This window comes from Thalassophryne amazonica, chromosome 1 (assembly GCF_902500255.1).
Source record: "Thalassophryne amazonica chromosome 1, fThaAma1.1, whole genome shotgun sequence".
NCBI classification, from domain to species: Eukaryota; Metazoa; Chordata; class Actinopteri; order Batrachoidiformes; family Batrachoididae; genus Thalassophryne; species Thalassophryne amazonica.
In genome coordinates, this window is record NC_047103.1 from 37,225,256 (window position 1) to 37,244,298 (window position 19,043).

Below are 19,043 nucleotides of genomic sequence, written 5' to 3' on the forward strand. Positions count from 1 at the left end.
AGTCTCACAACCACACAGTAGCACAGGAAGCAGCAGGATCGTAAAGATGTAGACCTTTTTTCTCCTGAAAAGGCATCAGCATTGCCAAACACTACTGCCCAGTGACTTCATGACTCCATAAGCTCTTTCAAGATGTCTCTCCATCTCAAAAATCAGACATTCCAAAGACATGAATATCAGTGCAGAGATAAGTAAATTTCAACACAGATACACTTTTGATGTAACTGCCTTTTGAGATATTTTATTATTACTCTGTGCTCTGACGAGCATGTACGAAACTCAGTGCAATAGGTAGACCTACGTTCAATTCCCAGTCTCACACTTACTGTCTGTGTCCTTGGACACTGTATTTAATCTGCATTGTTCCAGTCCATCCAGCTGTAAATAGGCAGCAGCTTTGTCTGGTAAAGTAACCTGCGATGACTGCTGTCCTGTCTGACCTGAATCGTAGAGTGTCATTTGCTTCAAGCTATGCAATTGGGATAAACACCAACACCAGTGGGTCTTAGGGCCTTTGTAAGCCTTCCATCTGCTATGATCTATTAGGTTTTGGTGCTGAAAGTAAAAAGATGTTTGCTGCATTTGCTATATGAGCACTGTTGGGAGAGTGAAATAATGAGATGGCTTTAGATAGAAGCTCTGGTTTATGTGGACTGTTTATTGGGTCGTCTTTGACATCCAGGCTTGAATTCAATAACATATTGTATTTGCAATGACAGTTCTCTAAATTTACAACCCCAAATACACACAGTAAGTCACAGACCTACTCCAGGTTTATACCACTCATCACCTAACCCACAGAGGAGAGAATTTTTTTTTTAATGTGTGATATAATGTCCAGTTTATTAGGATACTATCAACTGACCATGGCTTCAAAGACAATTTTACGATTCAGCAGTTTCACAATTATTTTTGTTGCTTTGAATATACTGTTTTTCACCTGAAACAAAGGGATGAGTTTGTGTACAGAAAATACAAGAGCAACATATTATATTATTCCATGAAGGGAGCTGAAGTCGATCATATGGGTGCCTTGATTTACCCCATTGCACAACCAAGTAGTTTGATGCCTGTCTCTTGAATACATCCCACCCAACCCATACACCAGTATTACATCAGCTGCAATTGGCTTCACCATTCTTCAGGGAGCTACATTCCTTCCTACCACTACTTCATGCCTTTCTGAGAGGTGACGGTGGCTGAAAAGTAAAAAGCAAAATGGCCTTTCGAAAATAGTGTCTTATATTTGTTAAATCATTTAATTTGATCGAAAAAAATTCTTCACAGAAACGTAAACTGTTCTGAAAGCAGATTGATATGTTAAGTTGTTACACATTACTGGGTGGAGACTGAGCACTGGGAAAGAGCCACAGCAGGTGAAACAATGAGCATGGGTGAGGAGGAAACATGGCATTTTGTTTAGTTTCGGTGTCTTCTATTTCCACAATCCAGAACTGCACCAAACTGACCTTGTTCATTTATGTAAAATTTTGCGTATATGAAACAAAACTAAAGCTGCCAGCTTTACAATAAGATTCTACCCTACCAAACCAAAAGATGTTCTAGAAAGGAGTTGATATGATCTACTTTAAGGTGTAAGACAGTTAAATAGTACATGAATTTTCACTTTGTGTAATTCTTTTATTATTTGGTAAGTGCCACAGTTCAGGTGTGTGCTGTTCCTTTAAATGCATTTTTTTCAACAAATAACTTAAATGCACTGCAATAATTTCTTAGTTGTCTCTGAAAACCGTGTGTGAAAATTGCAAAAAAAAAAAAAAAAAGACAATTCAATGTCTTTATTTTTAAAAAATTGACATTAATTTAGTGAACCTTCAGATTCACACAAGTACAAGCAGCACTAAGTGATTACACATGTGTTTTTTCTGTTTTACTTCCATTATCAAGCAAGAAAATTTTCTAAAATTTCAACTAAAATAAACACCGCTGGGACTAGAATTGGTCCCACTCCAAATAAGTATGTTCTACATAGACCCTGAGGCCCATTGGTGCCAGTGCATGTCTCCAGATAGACCCTCTCTCAAGAAGCAGATGAGAGTCCAAGTCTACATATTAGGAGTCCAGCTTCTTATCCACTGAGCTACCTGATTGGTTTCATCTTACAGCAAGCACAAGTGTCATTGCTATAGTTTCTATCTGATACAGGTGTTATTTTTACACCCAGGACCCATGTCCTCTAAATCACGATGTCACTCAGGTCTAAAAATGAGGTGTGGTCAGGTGTAGTGCAGGCACATTGATATCACCTCTCGCATCTCTGTTTGAGGTGGAGCTCCATCCAGAAGTGGGAGTAGGTGTCTTCTTCTGCAAACCTCCAGCATGGACTCCCAAAGTTTCCTCTATAATTGTATTGTCAGGTGTGTCGGTAGCATGGCCCAAGCAGAGGGTCAGGTCTTGTGTGAAGCGCCTTGAAGCAGCTTTGCTGAGATTTGGCAGTATATAAATGAAATAAATTAAAATTGAAGAAGGGGTTTGCATCTTTGACTACTGTCCTCTCCATTCTCTCTCTGATACATTTAATCAAATGCACAATGAAGGTGAATTGAAAACATCCAGTAAATGAAAGAAAAGTTAATTCTCCTGGGGTACAAAACCTTACCTTATTGCTTCACCTCAGGGAGCTTTGGTGGCTGCTGTCCATTGTGCATTGTGATAGATTAGTGTTGATCAGTTAATATTGACAGAAATGCTTTCACTTGTCCTTTTACTTCCTTGATACCAAAGTGTTGTGTCCCTGGCACATTCTGCTTTTATTTAGAGTGAAGGATAGCTGCTACCCTGATTGGTTGATATAAAATCCAGACTTTTAAGACTTGCATGTGTAATGGAAACCATAAATACAACTCTTCTGCTCCCAATGCCTGGCTTTGAACTGGTGTTTCCCCCTGCTTAAATAGCAATGTGTGCTGAGATGTGCAAAACAGACTTTTGTGTTAGACACAACTCCTTTGTTAGAGGATGCTATCAAGATATGACCCAAAGCGTTAAATCAACTGTGTCAGGACTCTGATTTAAAAAAATGTAATTAACACTCTGCAAATTAACTGTCGTAGCACCTCAGCTGAGGTTTTTTCTGGTTTGTGTTATTAAGCTGGGTGTCGGGGACATGGTGATAGCAGGATATTGTTTTCACTGGCGTGTCTGTGTGGACAAGATAAATGAAAAGCAACTGGATGAATTTCCATTAAATTTAGTGAGACTATTAATTGGATAGATATTTAGTGACTAGATTTTGGAGTAGTTGGTCAAAGTCAAGGAAAACATGGTCTGAAAATCTCTCTCTCTCTCTCTCTCTCTCTCTCTCTCTCTCTCTCTCTCTCTCTCTCTCTCTCTCTCTCTCTCTCTCTCTTTCTCTTTCTCTCTCTAGATGCCTAGATGCATAATCTGAAACATATATTGATCTGCAAAATATTTGTGATTGATAGGTATGAATGACATCATAATGAAGTCACACAAAAGTCAAAAATGCCATTAAAGACATATGTGTATTAACTTGTACATATATGTTGTGGTGTGTAGAGCAAGTGGGGGTTGCAGTGGGGTTTAAATTTGAAGTGTTTGGATGTCACTTTGGGCTCTGTAAAAGATGACATTTTTCAGTTTTGATACTTTATAGACAGATTGATTTATTAGCAAAATGTTTTACAGAAAATTTTCAAAATGATGCTACCATAAATGAAGATAATTATGCTTTGTATCAGTGTATACAATGTGTGTATAGTGTATGTATGGACAGTTCTGATCAGCAGAGCTGTGAGTACAAGCTGTGTAATACCAGAGAAATTTTACATTCTAATTTCAGTTGTATTTTATTTTTTTAAATTGGTTATATTGATTTTGCAGCTGTGCCATGTGAGCTAAATGGATTTCAGTTTCACTCACTTTTCTGTGTTGTCAGAAAGTGTTGAATCATTTGTGGTTATGTAGGGCATTCAGTGGTTTGCACCAGAAGCACACTTGAGGCAACTCCAATTTTCAGACTCTTCCCACATATAAATTAGAGATGTGCTACACTGAATTTAATGCAGAATATTTATAACCCAAGGGCACTGTTACTGACTTTTAAATAATTCATCGCTTTTTCTGTTTGTCTTCTTTTTATCATTTCTACAAAATTGTCCAACCTTCCTCCTCCTGTCCTTGCAGCGGCTTGTCTGACAGTCTGATTCAAGACGTGATCTACAGTTACCTGGTGTTACCCAATCGTATCACCATCCCACTGGTTGGAGATGTGGAACTTGCTCAGCTACGTTTCCCAATGCCAAAGGTACCACTGCAATTTAGCAACTCCTCCAATTAAACAGGAACTGGCTCATGAAAGAATTCATGGTTAGTCCATGAAAGTCGCGGACGATCACACACGGTGTGTGTTGTGTGACATGTTTGTTTGACTCTTCACCAGTAATCATGGCTGCATAATCAGTTCTCAGCATTATACTTAAATACATATGAAAGGGGCACTTATTAAAGCATATACCTCCACCAAGGCCAAAAATGGCCAGTTTTAGTTTTGAAAAGTGTTTGATAAAAGCATCCAGACCACACCCAGTTTAGTAATTAGTACTTATGCTACCAAATCAAAAAATAGTCAGGTCAGGTGTAGGAGCAAGTCCTGGTGCCATGTGTTGTTGCATCATCCACACTACAAAACTATCTTGGGCAACCACCCAGACAGACCACTGGTCCATTCCCACCTCCTGAAAGTAAGAATCTGTCTGCCACCATCAGGTGGTATGTGGACCTTCTATTGGCCTTTTCCAGTTGCACCTATATGCTGGCTCAGGCTCAGGAAAGTGCACCACATGGTTATATGATTGTGGTTGACATTCCCTCTAATTGCAAGTAGTAGTACAGTTCTCTAAACCTAAGTGGCTGTACAAGAAGGAGATTAGTGAGGAAAACCACCAAAACACCCATGACAATTCTGTCAAGGGTATTGTAGGCTTCTATGTATGCGACTGGATAAACTGTGCATGCAACATTTTTGTTTTACATCACACTGGAAAAGAAGGCCCAGAAGACACTCTGCTCTAGTTTTGACCTGTCTTGGTGTTTGAAAAACACGTTTTTGATCCACTCTACCATGAAGCTGTGACTGATGGTGCAACAGACAAATTTGCACTCTGCACAGGTTCTCCAATCACAGTTACAGAAGCTCAAGATTTCAAAATTCTTTATTTGTCACATGCGTAGTTATACTCTTACAACATGCAGTGAAATGTAAATAAATAAAGAACTGCTATCTCTTTCAAAATTGTAATGGATGCCTTCGTGGCTTCCCTCACTAATCTCTTTCTTGCAAGGTTACTCACTTTTTGAGAACTGCCTACTCTAGACAGATTTACCATCCAGTACCATACTCTTTGTTTTTTTTAATGATTGATGTCAGTGAAGTTCAAGACACATTCAGTGACTTGGAAATGTTCACGTGTCCATCTCCTGACTTGTCTAAAGAAAACTGGCTGTAAAAGTAATGATTTGTATTAGCAATAATTGTTATATACAGTATATTTTGTACAATTATTTTTTTTTATTAATTTTCTACACTTATTTCCTTCAATTAAGGGTCACGGGGTGCTGGAGCCTATCCGAGCAGTCATAGGGCGTGAGGCGAGGTACACCCTGGACACAAACAAACTCATTCACACCCCCATGCACACTCATCTACGCACACTCATCTACGGTCAGTTTAACATTTCCAATTCACCTAACTTGCATGTCTTTGGAAGTGGGAGGAAGCTGGAGCACCTGGATGGAGCCTATGTGAGCACAGGGAGAACATGCAAACTCCATACAGAAAGTCCCCAGGTGGGAATCGATCCTACGACCTTCTTGCTGTGAGGTAACAGTGCTAACCACGAAGCCACTGTGCTGCACTGAATTATTTATGTCCTCTGACAATGGAGGAACTTTGTATAAAATAGCTGTAATTTCTTAATGGTTCATGTGGTATTTCTGTTGCACCTGGTCGAGGGATGTGCTGAGTGCAGCTCTAGTTACAGCGTTTTAGCCTTCCAACTTGGAAGTTGGAAATGGGAAGTGTTTTTCATAAAAGAAAAAGCAAGACTCCAAAAGTTATTTTAAGTACAGTGTCCTCCAAAAGTATGGGAACACTTGGTATTTCACACATTTTAATTTGTTTATGCCATTTTAAATACAAAACGTACAAAAAAAAAATTCTAAAAGCAGAGCAGGAGGAGAGAAGGACTTTCTTTCACTAAATCATCAGATCTAGACTTGCATCTCAGATGTACCTTCTGACAAATTGTTGCTGAACTTTCAAGCCTTCTTTTTAAGAAAATCCTCATCTGCACCATCACAAAGCTGTATAACTGGGGATACAAAATGCAAAACATGCGCTATGCTCAATTTGTCTATAACTTCTTCTGGGTTGTCTGGGTGTCTTGGTGGCTTTCCTCACACTTCTTCTTCTTGCACAGTCACTCAGTTTTTGAGAACTGTCTACTCCACCCAGATTTACCATAAAGTGACATACTGTTTGTATTTCTTCATAACTGATGTAAATAAAGTCTAAGACATATTCAGTGACTTGCAAATGTTCATGTAGCCATCCCCTTACATGTCTGAAACAACTGGCAATAAAACTGATTAATTACAGTAATTATACCAAAGCTTTCCATGACTTATGCAACCCATCATCTTGGCTTTTATATTTTTGATTAATTTACATAAAGTTGTAGAGATTTGGTTTCAGTTTGAGTTTAAGAAAGATAATTTTGGATTTTTGTTATTGTATTTTTTGTATTTGAAATGGCATAAACAAATGAAAATATGTGAAATACCAAGTGTTCCAATACTTTTAGAGAGCAGTATATGTGTTTATTTGTTTGAATTTATTTCATGTGATTAAACAAAAATAAAATTAAAATTCATGAATAGTAGAATTAATATGCTTTTTTAGTACCTGAGTCTAGTAAGTGCCAGTTTTGCACAGACTGCAGTCTGTGGAAATAAGGTAAGAATGATGACTGATGACTGATAGCTTTTGCCACATCTGTTCTACTGGGGCCAGTCTGTGACCTCAGAGTGTTTGTGTTTGCTGCGTCAGATGTGTTCTCTTAAATCAGCGCTCTGCTTGTCTTCATAGGGCGTGCTGAGGATTCATTTCTTGGAGGCTCTTGATTTGGAAGGAAAAGATAAATTTCTTGGAGGCTTGATCAAGGGCAAGTCTGATCCTTATGGTGTGCTGCAGATTGGAAACCAGCTCTTCCAGAGTAAGACAGTCAAGGAGAATCTACAGCCCAAGTGGAATGAAGTTTACGAGGTGATAAGTTTGTGGTATCTCTCTGAGTACACTTAAAAAAAAAAAACCAAAAGAATAAAAATATAGAGAGAGAAAACTTCCAAATTCTAGGCAATACACTTTTGAGTTTATTCAACTCAAAAACATGAGTAAGGTGTTACAGTATATTTTGTAGTTTGAGTAAACACAAAAATGTTTGTACAACCTGTCGTCTTGAGTTTTTAAGTTTTCTCAACTAATTTGTTTTACAGCATGGAGGCTAGAAAGTACGGAGCCCTGGAAGTGTCATCGCATAATGTTTTGCATGTGGAGAGAACGTGCGCACGTTTTGTTATATTGTGCGCATGTTTTATTATATTGTGCACACGTTTTGTTATATTGTGTGCTCATTTTATTATATTGTGTGCACGTTTTATGCATCGTTTGAGTAAAACAAAGGCACGATCTACTTAAACGTGGCCATAATTTGTAAAACGTGCATTCAATATTGTCGTGACACATTGTCACATTAGTCAACAAACCAGCAGACAGTGTAATGCATTTCCCCATTAGAAATGGATCTGGTCAGGGTACATCATCATGGTTTGGGCGCAAAAGGACATACAGAGAACTCCAGCTGCCTTAAAAAGGATGTTGAGGGCGAAGCTTCTCCCCTTCGTGAAGATGACAGTTCATTATGGAGTTCATTTTGAACGAAAGGAAAACGTGCACTCGTTTTATTAATTTGAGGTCTCAATTAAAATAAAACGTGCGCACGTTTTATTAATTCAAGGGCTCAATTAAAGGAAAATGTGCCCACGTTTTATTAATTCGAGGGCTCAATTAAAGGAAAATGTGTGCATGTTTTGTTAATTCGAGGGCTCGATTAAAGGAAAACGTGCGCACGTTTTATTCATTCGAGGGCTCGATTAAAGGAAAACGTGCGCACGTTTTATTCATTCGAGGGCTCGATTAAAGGAAAACGTGCGCACGTTTTACTCATTCGAGGGCTCGATTAAAGGAAAACGTGCGCACGTTTTATTCATTCGAGGGCTCGATTAAAGGAAAACGCGCGCACGAGTTATCACGGCCATTAAAACGTGCGCACGAATTATCACGGCCAGGAAAACGTGCACGTTTTATTAATTCGTGGACTCAGTTAAAGGTAAACGTGCGCACAAATTATCATGGCCAGAAATAATATCACTTTAAGTGACCTCTCCCAGGTTCCATAGGAAAGTTCTCATCATTGCAATATGTAAACTATGTGCATCATTTGTTGCATCTGGTTAAATTAATTACTCACAAATCACATGAAGAGTATATGCTTAGTTTGTACAGGAGTTTCATCTTCATCTTCAACTGCTTATCTGGGATCAGGTTGCGGGGCCAACAGCTCCAGCATGGGACCCAAACTTCTCTTTCCCAGTCCACATTAACCACCTCTGACTGGTGGATACGAGGCATTTCCAAGCAAGTGTGGAGGTATAATCTCTCCACCTAGTCCTGGGTCTTCCCTGGGGTCTCCTCTCAGCTGGCTGTGCCTGAAACATCTCTCTAGGGAGACCTCCAGGGAGCATCCTTACAAGATGCCCAAACCACCTCTTGCTGGCTCCTTTCAACCCAAAGAAGCAGCGGCTCTACTCTGAGGCCCTCATGGATGATGGTGCTTTTTACCTTATCTCTACGGGAGACACCAGCCACCCTGCTGAGGAAGCCCATTTTGGTCGCTTGTACCCGTAATGTAGTTCTTTCGGTCATGACCGATTAACCAATATATCGAGAGCTTCACCTTTTGGCTCAGCTCCCTTTTTGTCACAACATTACGGTAGAGCGAATGCAGTGCCATCCCTGCTGCGCTGATTCTCCGGCCAATCTCATGCTCCATTGTCCCCTCACTCGTGAAGAAGACCCCGAGGTACTTGAATCCCTTCACTTGGGGCAAGACCTCATTCCCTACCTGGAGTAGGGAATCAGTTGGTTTCCTGCTGAGAACCATGGCCTCAGATTTAGAGGTGCTGATCCTCATTTCAGCCGCTTCACACTCAGCTGCGAATCAACCCAGTGAGTGCTGGAGGTCACAGGCTGATGAAGCCAACAGGACCACATCATCTGCAAAAAGCAGTGATGAGACCCTGAGTCCACCAAACTGAAGACCCTGCTCCACCTGACTACGCCTTGATATATTGTCCATGAATATTACAAACAGGATTGGTGACAAGGCACAGCCCTGGCGGAGGCCAACACCTACTGGAAACGAGTCAGACTTACTGCAAAGAACCCAAACACAGCTCTCGCTTTGTGAGTACAGCAATTGGATGGCTCTGAGAAGGGACCCCCTCACTCCATACTCCTGTAGCACCTCCCACACTTTCTCCCGGGGTACCCGATCATAGACCTTGTCCTTGTGAGAGTGAAGAGCTGGTCGGTTTTTCCACGGCCAGAATGGAACCCGCATTGTTCCTCTTATAATAATAATAATTTATTAATTTATATAGCGCCAAATCACGAGTAATCGCCTCAAGGTACTTCACAAACATTTCAAAGCAGAATAAAATGAAATAAGATTAAAACACAATAAAAAAAAATTTAACCATAAAAAGGTAAAAGAAGTAAAATAAATAAAATGAATAAAAAAAGACACATAATCATATAAAATACTAATAAAACAGGGAGAACAGATGTGTCTTGAGCCTGGCTTTAAAAGTCTCCTCAGAGTCCGACTGTCGTATCAGCGCAGGCAGATCATTCCACAGAGCTGGGGTGCAGTGATAAAAAGCTCTGTAACCAACTGACCTATTCTTCACCCTCGGGACACACAACAGTCCCGCACCCTGTGAACGCAGAGCCCTTGCTGGCACATAGGACTCAACCAGGCCGGCCAGATAGGGGGGCGCCAGACCGTGAACAATTTTATACACCTTAAAATCCGATCTCAAGGAGACCGGAAACAAGTGAAGGGAATTCCAGAACCGGCGTAATATGATCAAACCTGAAATCAAATTTCAGTCTTATCAGAGTTCAAAAGTTGAAAGTTGCTAGACATCCAACTTCTCACTGCTGCGAGACAGTCCTGTAAAGATTTTATGTGGACAGGATTTCCAGCAGCTATCGGCATATACAACTGAGTGTCATCAGCATAGCGGTGAAAAGCAACCCCAAAAAGCTGCAAAATGTTCCCAAGGGGTGCCATATACAGGGAAAAAAGCAGGGGACCCGGAACGGATCCCTGCGGAACCCCGAACTAAATGCCCCTAAAATCAGAGGTAGTGTTGTTGCACAAAACACAGTGGGAACGACCAGACAGATAAGACGTCAACCACGCAAGAGCAGTTCCAGTAATCCCAAAACAGTTTTCTAGCCTATCAAGTAGAATATGATGATCAACGGTGTCAAACGCAGCACTGAGATCCAGCAACACCAATACTGTAGTAGTATCCGAGTCCATTGCTCGCAGAAGATCATTAACTACTTTAATAAGTGCTGTTTCTGTGGAGTGATGTTTTCTAAAAGCAGACTGCAGTGGCTCAAAAAGGTCATTCTCAGTAAGATAGTCCACAAGCTGCCGTGAAACCACCTTTTCCAGAATTTTAGAGCAGAATGATAGATTTGATATCAGCCTATAATTTTTCAATACACCAGGATCAAGATTAGATTTCTTGAGTAGTGGTTTAACCACTGCAGATTTAAAACAATTTGGAACAGATTCAGAGTTTAGAGAAAGATTAACAATTTCCAGCACAATTTAACAAGATCCTTAAACAATTTTGTTGGTATAGGATCAAATAAACAAGTTGTGCAAGAGTTTCGTCAGCACACCTAGTGAGATACTGTTAAATTCCGTGAATCTAGGTAGCACCTCAGTGGTAGTCCCCAGCTCAGTAGCTGTATACAATGAGTGGACCAAAGTATGCTGAGATGTGCTCAATCTAATATCTTCTATTTTCTTTTTGAAATAGTCCAGAAAGTCTTGTGCTGAAAAAGGAGAACGACCAACAGGTGGCTGTCCATGAATAAGAAATGCCACTGTATCAAACAAAAACTTTGAGTTATGCTTGTTTTTGTTTCTCAATCCAGAGTAATAGGCCTGCTTCGTAGCCAATAAAGCATGCTTATAATCTAAAATAGCTTCATGCCACGCAAGGTGGAACACCTCTAGTTTGGAACTACACCATTTCCGTTCCAACCCTCTAGCCTTCTGCCTAAGGTCACGCAAATGACTGTTGAACCAAGGTGTCTGTGCCTTGGGAAGGCATGGCCTTAATAGAGGAGGCGCAATCTTATCAAGTGTGGTTTTTAGCACTAAATTTAGGCTATCCGCAAGACTGTCTACTGACTGAAAATTCATCAAGCTTGAAGTTAAGATTTCTGGTAGTCTCGCTTCGAGTTCAGTCAAAGTTGAAGGTTTAATACGTCGCCGCAGTGATAGTGCTCCACTAAACGCGGCAGCGTAATTATAAACCTAATAAGCGAGTGGTCAGAGACCGCTGATGCAAGAGGCAGGATGTCGATATTTATGACAGCAAGGCCACATGCAAGAACCAAATCCAGAGTATTACCACTGATATGCATTGAACCATGAATGAACTGCAGAAATCCTAGTGCATCTATGATTTCCATAAATGATTTACCAAGGGGATCAGAGGGCTTATTTATATGAATGTTAAAGTCACCAATAATTAAAATGTTGTCTACACTAGTTGAAAGACTAGAGATGAACGCGGCAAATTCATCTAAAAAATCAGAATATGGGCCAGGAGGCCTATAGACAGTGACAATATAACATAGCTGATTTCCAGTTTTATGACCTTGACAGTACTTAGCATCATGGGCATAACGGAGAATCAGATGCTCAAATGAATTATATTTATGACCCCCAACAGTTAATAAAGTAAACCTGGATTTATAAATAAAAGCAACACCCCCGCCTTTCCTCACATCACGTGAAACGTGACTAAAAGTGTACGCCGGTGGGCAGGCCTCATTCAGAGATAGGAGAGCTGTGGATTTAAGCCAGGTCTCACATCAATCAATCAATCAACTTTTTTTTTATATAGCGCCAGATCACAACAGACAGTTGCCCCAAGGCGCTCTATATTGTAAGGCAAGGCCATACAATAATTATGAAAAACCCCAACGGTCAAAACGACCCCCTGTGAGCAAGCACTTGGCTACAGTGGGAAGGAAAAACTCCCCTTTAACAGGAAGAAACCTCCAGCAGAACCAGGCTCAGGGAGGGGCAGTCTTCTGCTGAGACTGGTTGGGGCTGAGGGAGAGAACCAGGAAAAAGACATGCTGTGGAGGGGGGCAGAGATCGATCACTAATGATTAAATGCAGAGTGATGCATACAAAGCAAAAAGAGAAACAGTGCATCATGGGAACCCCCCCACAGTCTACGTCTAAAGCAGCATAACCAAGGGATGGTCCAGGGTCACCTGATCCAGCCCTAACTATAAGCCTTAGCAAAAAGGAAAGTTTTAAGCCTAATCTTAAAAGTAGAGAGGGTATCTGTCTCCCTGATCTGAATTGGGAGCTGGTTCCACAGGAGAGGAGCCTGAAAGCTGAAGGCTCTGCCTCCCATTCTACTCTTGCAAACCCTAGGAACTACGAGTAAGCCTGCAGTCTGAGAGCGAAGCGCTCTAATGGGGTAATATGGTACTACGAGGTCCCTAAGATAAGATGGGACCTGATTATTCAAAACCTTATAAGTAAGAAGAAGAATTTTAAATTCTATTCTAGAATTAACAGGAAGCCAATGAAGAGAGGCCAACACGGGTGAGATATGCTCTCTCCTGCTAGTCCCGTCAGTACTCTAGCTGCAGCATTTTGAATTAACTGAAGGCTTTTTAGGGAACTTTTAGGACAACCTGATAATAATGAATTACAATAGTCCAGCCTAGAGGAAATAAATGCATGAATTAGTTTTTCAGCATCACTCTGAGACAAGACCTTTCTGATTTTAGAGATATTGCGTAAATGCAAAAAGGCAGTCCTACATATTTGTTTAATATGCGCCTTGAATGACATATCCTGATCAAAAATGACTCCAAGATTTCTCACAGTATTACTAGAGGTCAGCGTAATGCCATCCAGAGTAAGGATCTGGTTAGACACCATGTTTCTAAGATTTGTGGGGCCAAGTACAATAACTTCAGTTTTATCTGAGTTTAAAAGCAGGAAATTAGAGGTCATCCATGTCTTTATGTCTGTAAGACAATCCTGCAGTTTAGCTAATTGGTGTGTGTCCTCTGGCTTCATGGATAGATAAAGCTGGGTATCATCTGCGTAACAATGAAAACTTAAGCAATACCGTCTAATCCAAGCATATCCAGACGATGATCCACAATTAAGTCATTCACCAGCAATGACTTCAGAGACAATGATCTAATGTTAATGAGACCCAAACTAAGGATCTCGGTGGGATCAGCAGATTTTAATGAAGTCATGCGGATGTTCAGCTCCTCAGCAGCGTGTTTCAGCGGTCAGAGGACCTCAGGTGAAACACCGCATCTGCGAGCCCGCAGGCGACAGCGCCGGCGTAAAAACTCCACAGCCCGGCGACAGGCAGCAGCAGGAAGCTGCGGCAAAAATGGGCACAGCTTTAGCGGAGCCTGTCCGGTCATCGGAGAGGACAGTCCAGGAACGACAGGACGAATCCAGCAGCCTCTCGTGCGCAGCGTGCGCTCCCACGCCCAAAAATATCGTCTGTCCTGTTACCACAGGGATAACTGGCTTGTGGCGGCCAAGTTGAACCTCTTCAATCCAAGGTTCAACTATCGTCCAAACCCTCCTTTCCAGCGCCCTGGAGTAGGCTTTACCAGGCAGGCTGAGTAGTGTGATGCCCCCGTAATTGGTACATACAAATATGGGGACCACCACCCCAGTTTGACACACCTTTGGCACTGTCCCAGACCTCAGCGCAATGTTGAAGAGACATCTCATCCAAGACAGTCCCTCCACACCAACATGACCCAGACCGGAGGAAGCCCAGGGCCCCTGTTTGGGGCCAGGCCCAGCGGAGCACCTGGTGGCCTTGCCTGCCATGGAGCCTGGTCGGACACAGCCCAAAAAGGCAACATGGACTTTCCATTTCCACCTTGTGGGCTCACTACCCGCAGGGGGAACCGCTGGGATTGAGTGCACTGTCCCATGTGTGGCAGTGACAGTTGAGGGCCTCAATGGACCAGACATGGCCGGCAGAGGCTAGCTTTGGAGGCATGGAACATCATCTCGCTGTGGGAGTAGGAGCTAGAGCTTGTACGGGAGCTGGAGCACTACCAATTAGATCTGGTGGGCCTCGCCTCCACTCACAGCCTTGACTCTGGAACCATTTAGAAAACTTAATAAAGACAGTCAGTCTTTGTGTGGTTTGCTGCAGTATCCAGCAACACAACATTTTCCACCAGAACCAGGCTTGATTATACGTAGTCCACTCACTCCACAAGGACTTTACCATTGCATTCATCCACAAAGTGTAGAAGGTGTTAAACCTCTGAGCTCAAGCTCTGCCTTTTGTATGAGGCATTCCCAGTTTTAAAGGGATGGCGTGTATGCATTTTAAAATAAGAAAAACTCATTCTAAAACACAAATAATATAGACAAATTTTATTGACGAATGACTTTATTTTTTTCTGTCATCCGTGCGGAGCTTGCAGTAGAGTTGCTGCTCCTTTGCATTGAAAGGAGCCAGCTGAGGTGGTTTGGGCATCTGGTAAGGATGCCTCCTGGTTGCCTCCCAAGGGATGTGTTCCAGGCACGTCCATCTGGGACAAGACCCCAGGGAAGACCCAGGACTAGCTTGAGAGATTATATCTCCACACTGGCCTGGAAACACCTCAGGATCCCCCAGTCATAGGTGGTCAATGTGGCACGGGAAAGGGGTCTGGGGTCCCCTGCTGGAGCTGTTGCCCCGTGACCCAAACCCAGAAAAGTTTGTTGAAGATGAGATGATGAGATGAAATGAAATGACTTTATTTTTGTATAATAGTTTTAATTATGTAAAGCACACTGCTACATGTCATTTGGACTTGTATTTTAGAGTTACTTTTTTTCTGTCAGGTTTTTATAACATACCCTACAATATTAAGTCCCTAAAATTAGCGCATGCTTGTGAATGACACTCATAATATTAAAGCAACCATGGATATGAGTGGTTAAAATTAGTTCCAAGCAGCTCAGGAAGGAACCTTTGCTCTGAAAGGAGCCGGTCGATGTGATTCAGGCATTTGATTAGGATTTCCATTGGAAATTTTCTTGGCATATTAAACCAGGGTAAACCCAGAGCAGGCTAGCACAGTTATCGCATATCTTTCATCTAGCGTGGGAACACCTCAGGAAAAGCTGGAGGACGTGACTGAGGAGAGGAATGCTTAGGTTGTATGAGATTGCCTGTTGCCATTCTGGCTCTGATAGGCTTTGGGAAATGGATGAGTGGATGTGACTGAGCATGAATGAACAAAAATCAATATGTGCTTGTCTATATCAGGCACTGGTGTACGAGCACTCAGGTCAACATCTTGAGATCGAGCTGTTTGACGAGGACCCAGACAAAGATGACTTTCTGGGGAGGTGAGTGCCTCTCATTTCCTGCTTTGCTGTGTTTTTATTAGTTAATGCTCTCTAACAATCTACTTCAAACTCATTGATGACTAAAAGATAGAATGTATTCATCCAGTATTGTCTTGCCAGCAGGCAGTTAGGCATCTTGAAGCTTGATGAGCTGGTTTCACATTGCATATTAAATCCAAGAATCAGTGTTGGAAACTTAGCAGGAAGATTTGATGAACAAATTTGTGACCAGTATACACAGCTTTAGGGGATTCGAGGTATAATCCCAGAGTTTAATGTCAAAGGGCTGAGTCAATTTTTCAGTTTCAGTTTATTTAGTTTTATACAGCGCCAAATCACAACAAAGCTGCCTCAAGGTGCTTCACACAAGGAAGGTCTAACCTTACCAACCCCTAGAGCAAGCACACAGGTGACAGTGGTAAGGAAAAACTTCCTCTGATGATATTGAGGAAGAAACCACAAGCAGACCAGACTCAGAGGGGTGACCCACTACTTTGGCCATTCTAGCAGTTATAATGTTTTTGCAAAACTAAAGAAACAGAAAACACAAAATCAAAACATCATAACATAACAAAAGAAGATGCATTTGATGAGGAGGCCACACAGACATTTATTCCACAGGCAGGGGTCATCCAGCGTTCCTCAAGGATTTTATGTGGATGAGATTATCAGCAGTTATCAACATGTACAGCTGAGTATCATCAGCATAGCAATGAAAGGTAATCCCAAAATACCGCAATGTCTGCCCATGGGGTGCTATATAAAGGGAGAAAAGCAGGGGGCCTAAGATGGACCCCTGTGGAACCCCATATTTCATTTCACTAAGGTTAGCGGTAGTGTTGTTGTACAAGACACAGTGACAACGACTGGCTAGGTATGACGTCAACCATGCAAGGGCATTCCCAGTAATCCTAAAATGATTCTCCCGCCTATCAAGTAGAATACGGTGATCCACCATTTCAAATGCAGCGCTAAGATCTAACAGCACCAGAACCGTAGTGTTGTCTGAATCCATTGCAAGCAGAAGATCATTTACCACTTTGGTGAGAGTGGTCTCTGTGGAATGATATGTTTTAAATACAGACTGCAATGGCTCAAAGAGATTATTCTCAGTAAGGTAGTCCACAAGCTGCTTTCCTGTTTAGGGGGAATTACTACAGGCAGATCCATGGTTGTGCGATGGGGTCTCCGGTATCCCCCATTGTGGCCAATCTGTACATGGAGCGAGTGGAGAAGACAGCCTTGACGTCTTTCACGGGCATCTCTCCCAGTCACTGGTTCAGATATGTCGATGACACATGGGTTAAAATCAAACAACAGGAGGTTGAGGACTTTACAGAACACATCAACTCGGTGGATTCCAATATCAAGTTCACACGTGAGGATGCCAGAAACAACCATTTAGCCTTCTTGGACTGTAATGTTACGATTGGAGAGAACAGGCAGCTCCAGACAGGGGTTTACAGAAAACCCACTCACACTGACCAATATCTGCTCTTTGGCTCAAACCACCCCCTTGAACACAAGCTCGGGGTGATCAGGACTCTTCAACACAGAACCCTACAGGTGCCCACAACTGCAGAGGGAAGGGCTAAAGAACAACAACTTGTACGGAAAGCCCTCACAGTATATGGGTACCCACAATGGTCCCTGGACAAAGTGCAGAAGTCCCAGAAAACAAAGAGACCAGATAGACAGGAGACGGAGACAAGAAAAAGAGGAGTGTCTCTCCCTTATTTAGCAGGAGTAGGGGAAAAACTACAGAGGATCTTCAGACAGCACAAAATCCCAGTTTACTTTAAACCGGTTAACACCTTGAGACAGAAATTAGTTCACCCTAAGGACAGGATCCCTAGTTACAAACAGAGCAATGTAGTGTATTCTATCAGATGTCAGGAAAACTGTAATGAACACTACATAGGTGAGACTAAGCAACCTTTACACAAAAGGCTATACCAGCAACGCAGAGAGGGCGCAAATGGACCTCAGTCTGCAGTTCATCTCCACCTGAAAGACACTAACCACACGTTTGAGGACAAGGAAGTTAAAATCTTAGCCAGAGAGAAGAAATGGTTTGAGAGAGGTGTCAAGGAAGCATTCTTTGTGAAACAGCTGAAACCCAGCCTTAACCGGGGAGGGGTCTGAGACACGCTTTGTCCCCTGTTTACAATGGGGTACTCAGGTCAAAGCAGTTTCAGTCTTTTGTTCATGGTAATGAGTCATTCACGTCATCAGGAGAGTCGTCAAGGGAGCCATTAGGAAAGGCTTCCGTCCCATCATTAGGAGGGACAGCTGCCCTGTCATTAGGAGGGTGCTAACTAGAGCACAATAGGTGCTAATTAGAGCTATTTTTTAGTCACTAGCCTATAGCAGTCGGCCTCTCGGTAGGAGGGGTCTGGTTAGGTTTAAAAAACTCCAGCTTTTGTTGGCTTCTGTATTTTCTTCTCTACAAGAGTCAAGACAGAAGTCAGACTACCAGAGCAAGAATTTTAGCTGAGGAAGCTTCTGCGATTTGAAGCGAAACGTCCTTGCGTCAAGCAACCCAGTCCAGTCGAAGATTCAAGCTTCTCTACCACTTTTTCCAGAATTTGAAAGCAAAATGATAGATTTGATATTGGCATATAATTTTTCAATACACTAGGGTCAAGATTAGAGTTCTTAAGTAATGGTTTAATCACTGTAGTTTTGAAACTTTTAGCAACAGATCTCGAGGTTAATGACAAATTTATCATTTCCTACACAGTCGGTCCAAGAGTGGGCAACAGGTCCTTAAAGTTTTGCTGGCATCGGGTTGAATAAGCAGGTTGCGCCTTTTGCAGATATTACACGTTTCCTCACCACACCCAGTGAGATACTGTCAAATTTGATAAATCTCAGCGATACATGAGTGATGGCACCCACATAGATAACAGGGTGTAGTGGCTGGATTAAGGCATGCTGGGATATATTTAACCTCATGTCATTTTTTCTTCTCAAAGTAATCTAAAAAAAAAATGAAATGGGCTGTAAATGGAGAATGACTTACAGGTGGTTGTCCATGAATAAGTGTTGCCACCATGTCGAACAGGACAACCCAGTCTCACGGCAAGTCGTGATTCAGCAGCACAAAATATTCATTAATCAGAGTGTAAATGGGCCTCGAAGTGTGAAAGCTGCTTTGAGCAGGAGAGAACAAACACACAATCAACTTCATAGAAGTATAAGTTTGTG

General features: G+C 41.9%; 1 protein-coding gene across 1 annotated transcript in view; it reads left to right on the plus strand.

Moving 5' to 3' along the window:
- esyt2b (extended synaptotagmin-like protein 2b) overlaps positions 1-19,043 on the plus strand; it is a 269,639-nt gene that overhangs the window by 96,610 nt on the left and 153,986 nt on the right. Inside the window, exons 5-7 of the mRNA XM_034175565.1 lie at positions 4,168-4,288; positions 7,130-7,306; positions 15,751-15,833. Of these exons, the coding sequence (XP_034031456.1) occupies positions 4,168-4,288; positions 7,130-7,306; positions 15,751-15,833 (381 nt within the window). The remainder of the gene's footprint in view (positions 1-4,167; positions 4,289-7,129; positions 7,307-15,750; positions 15,834-19,043) is intronic.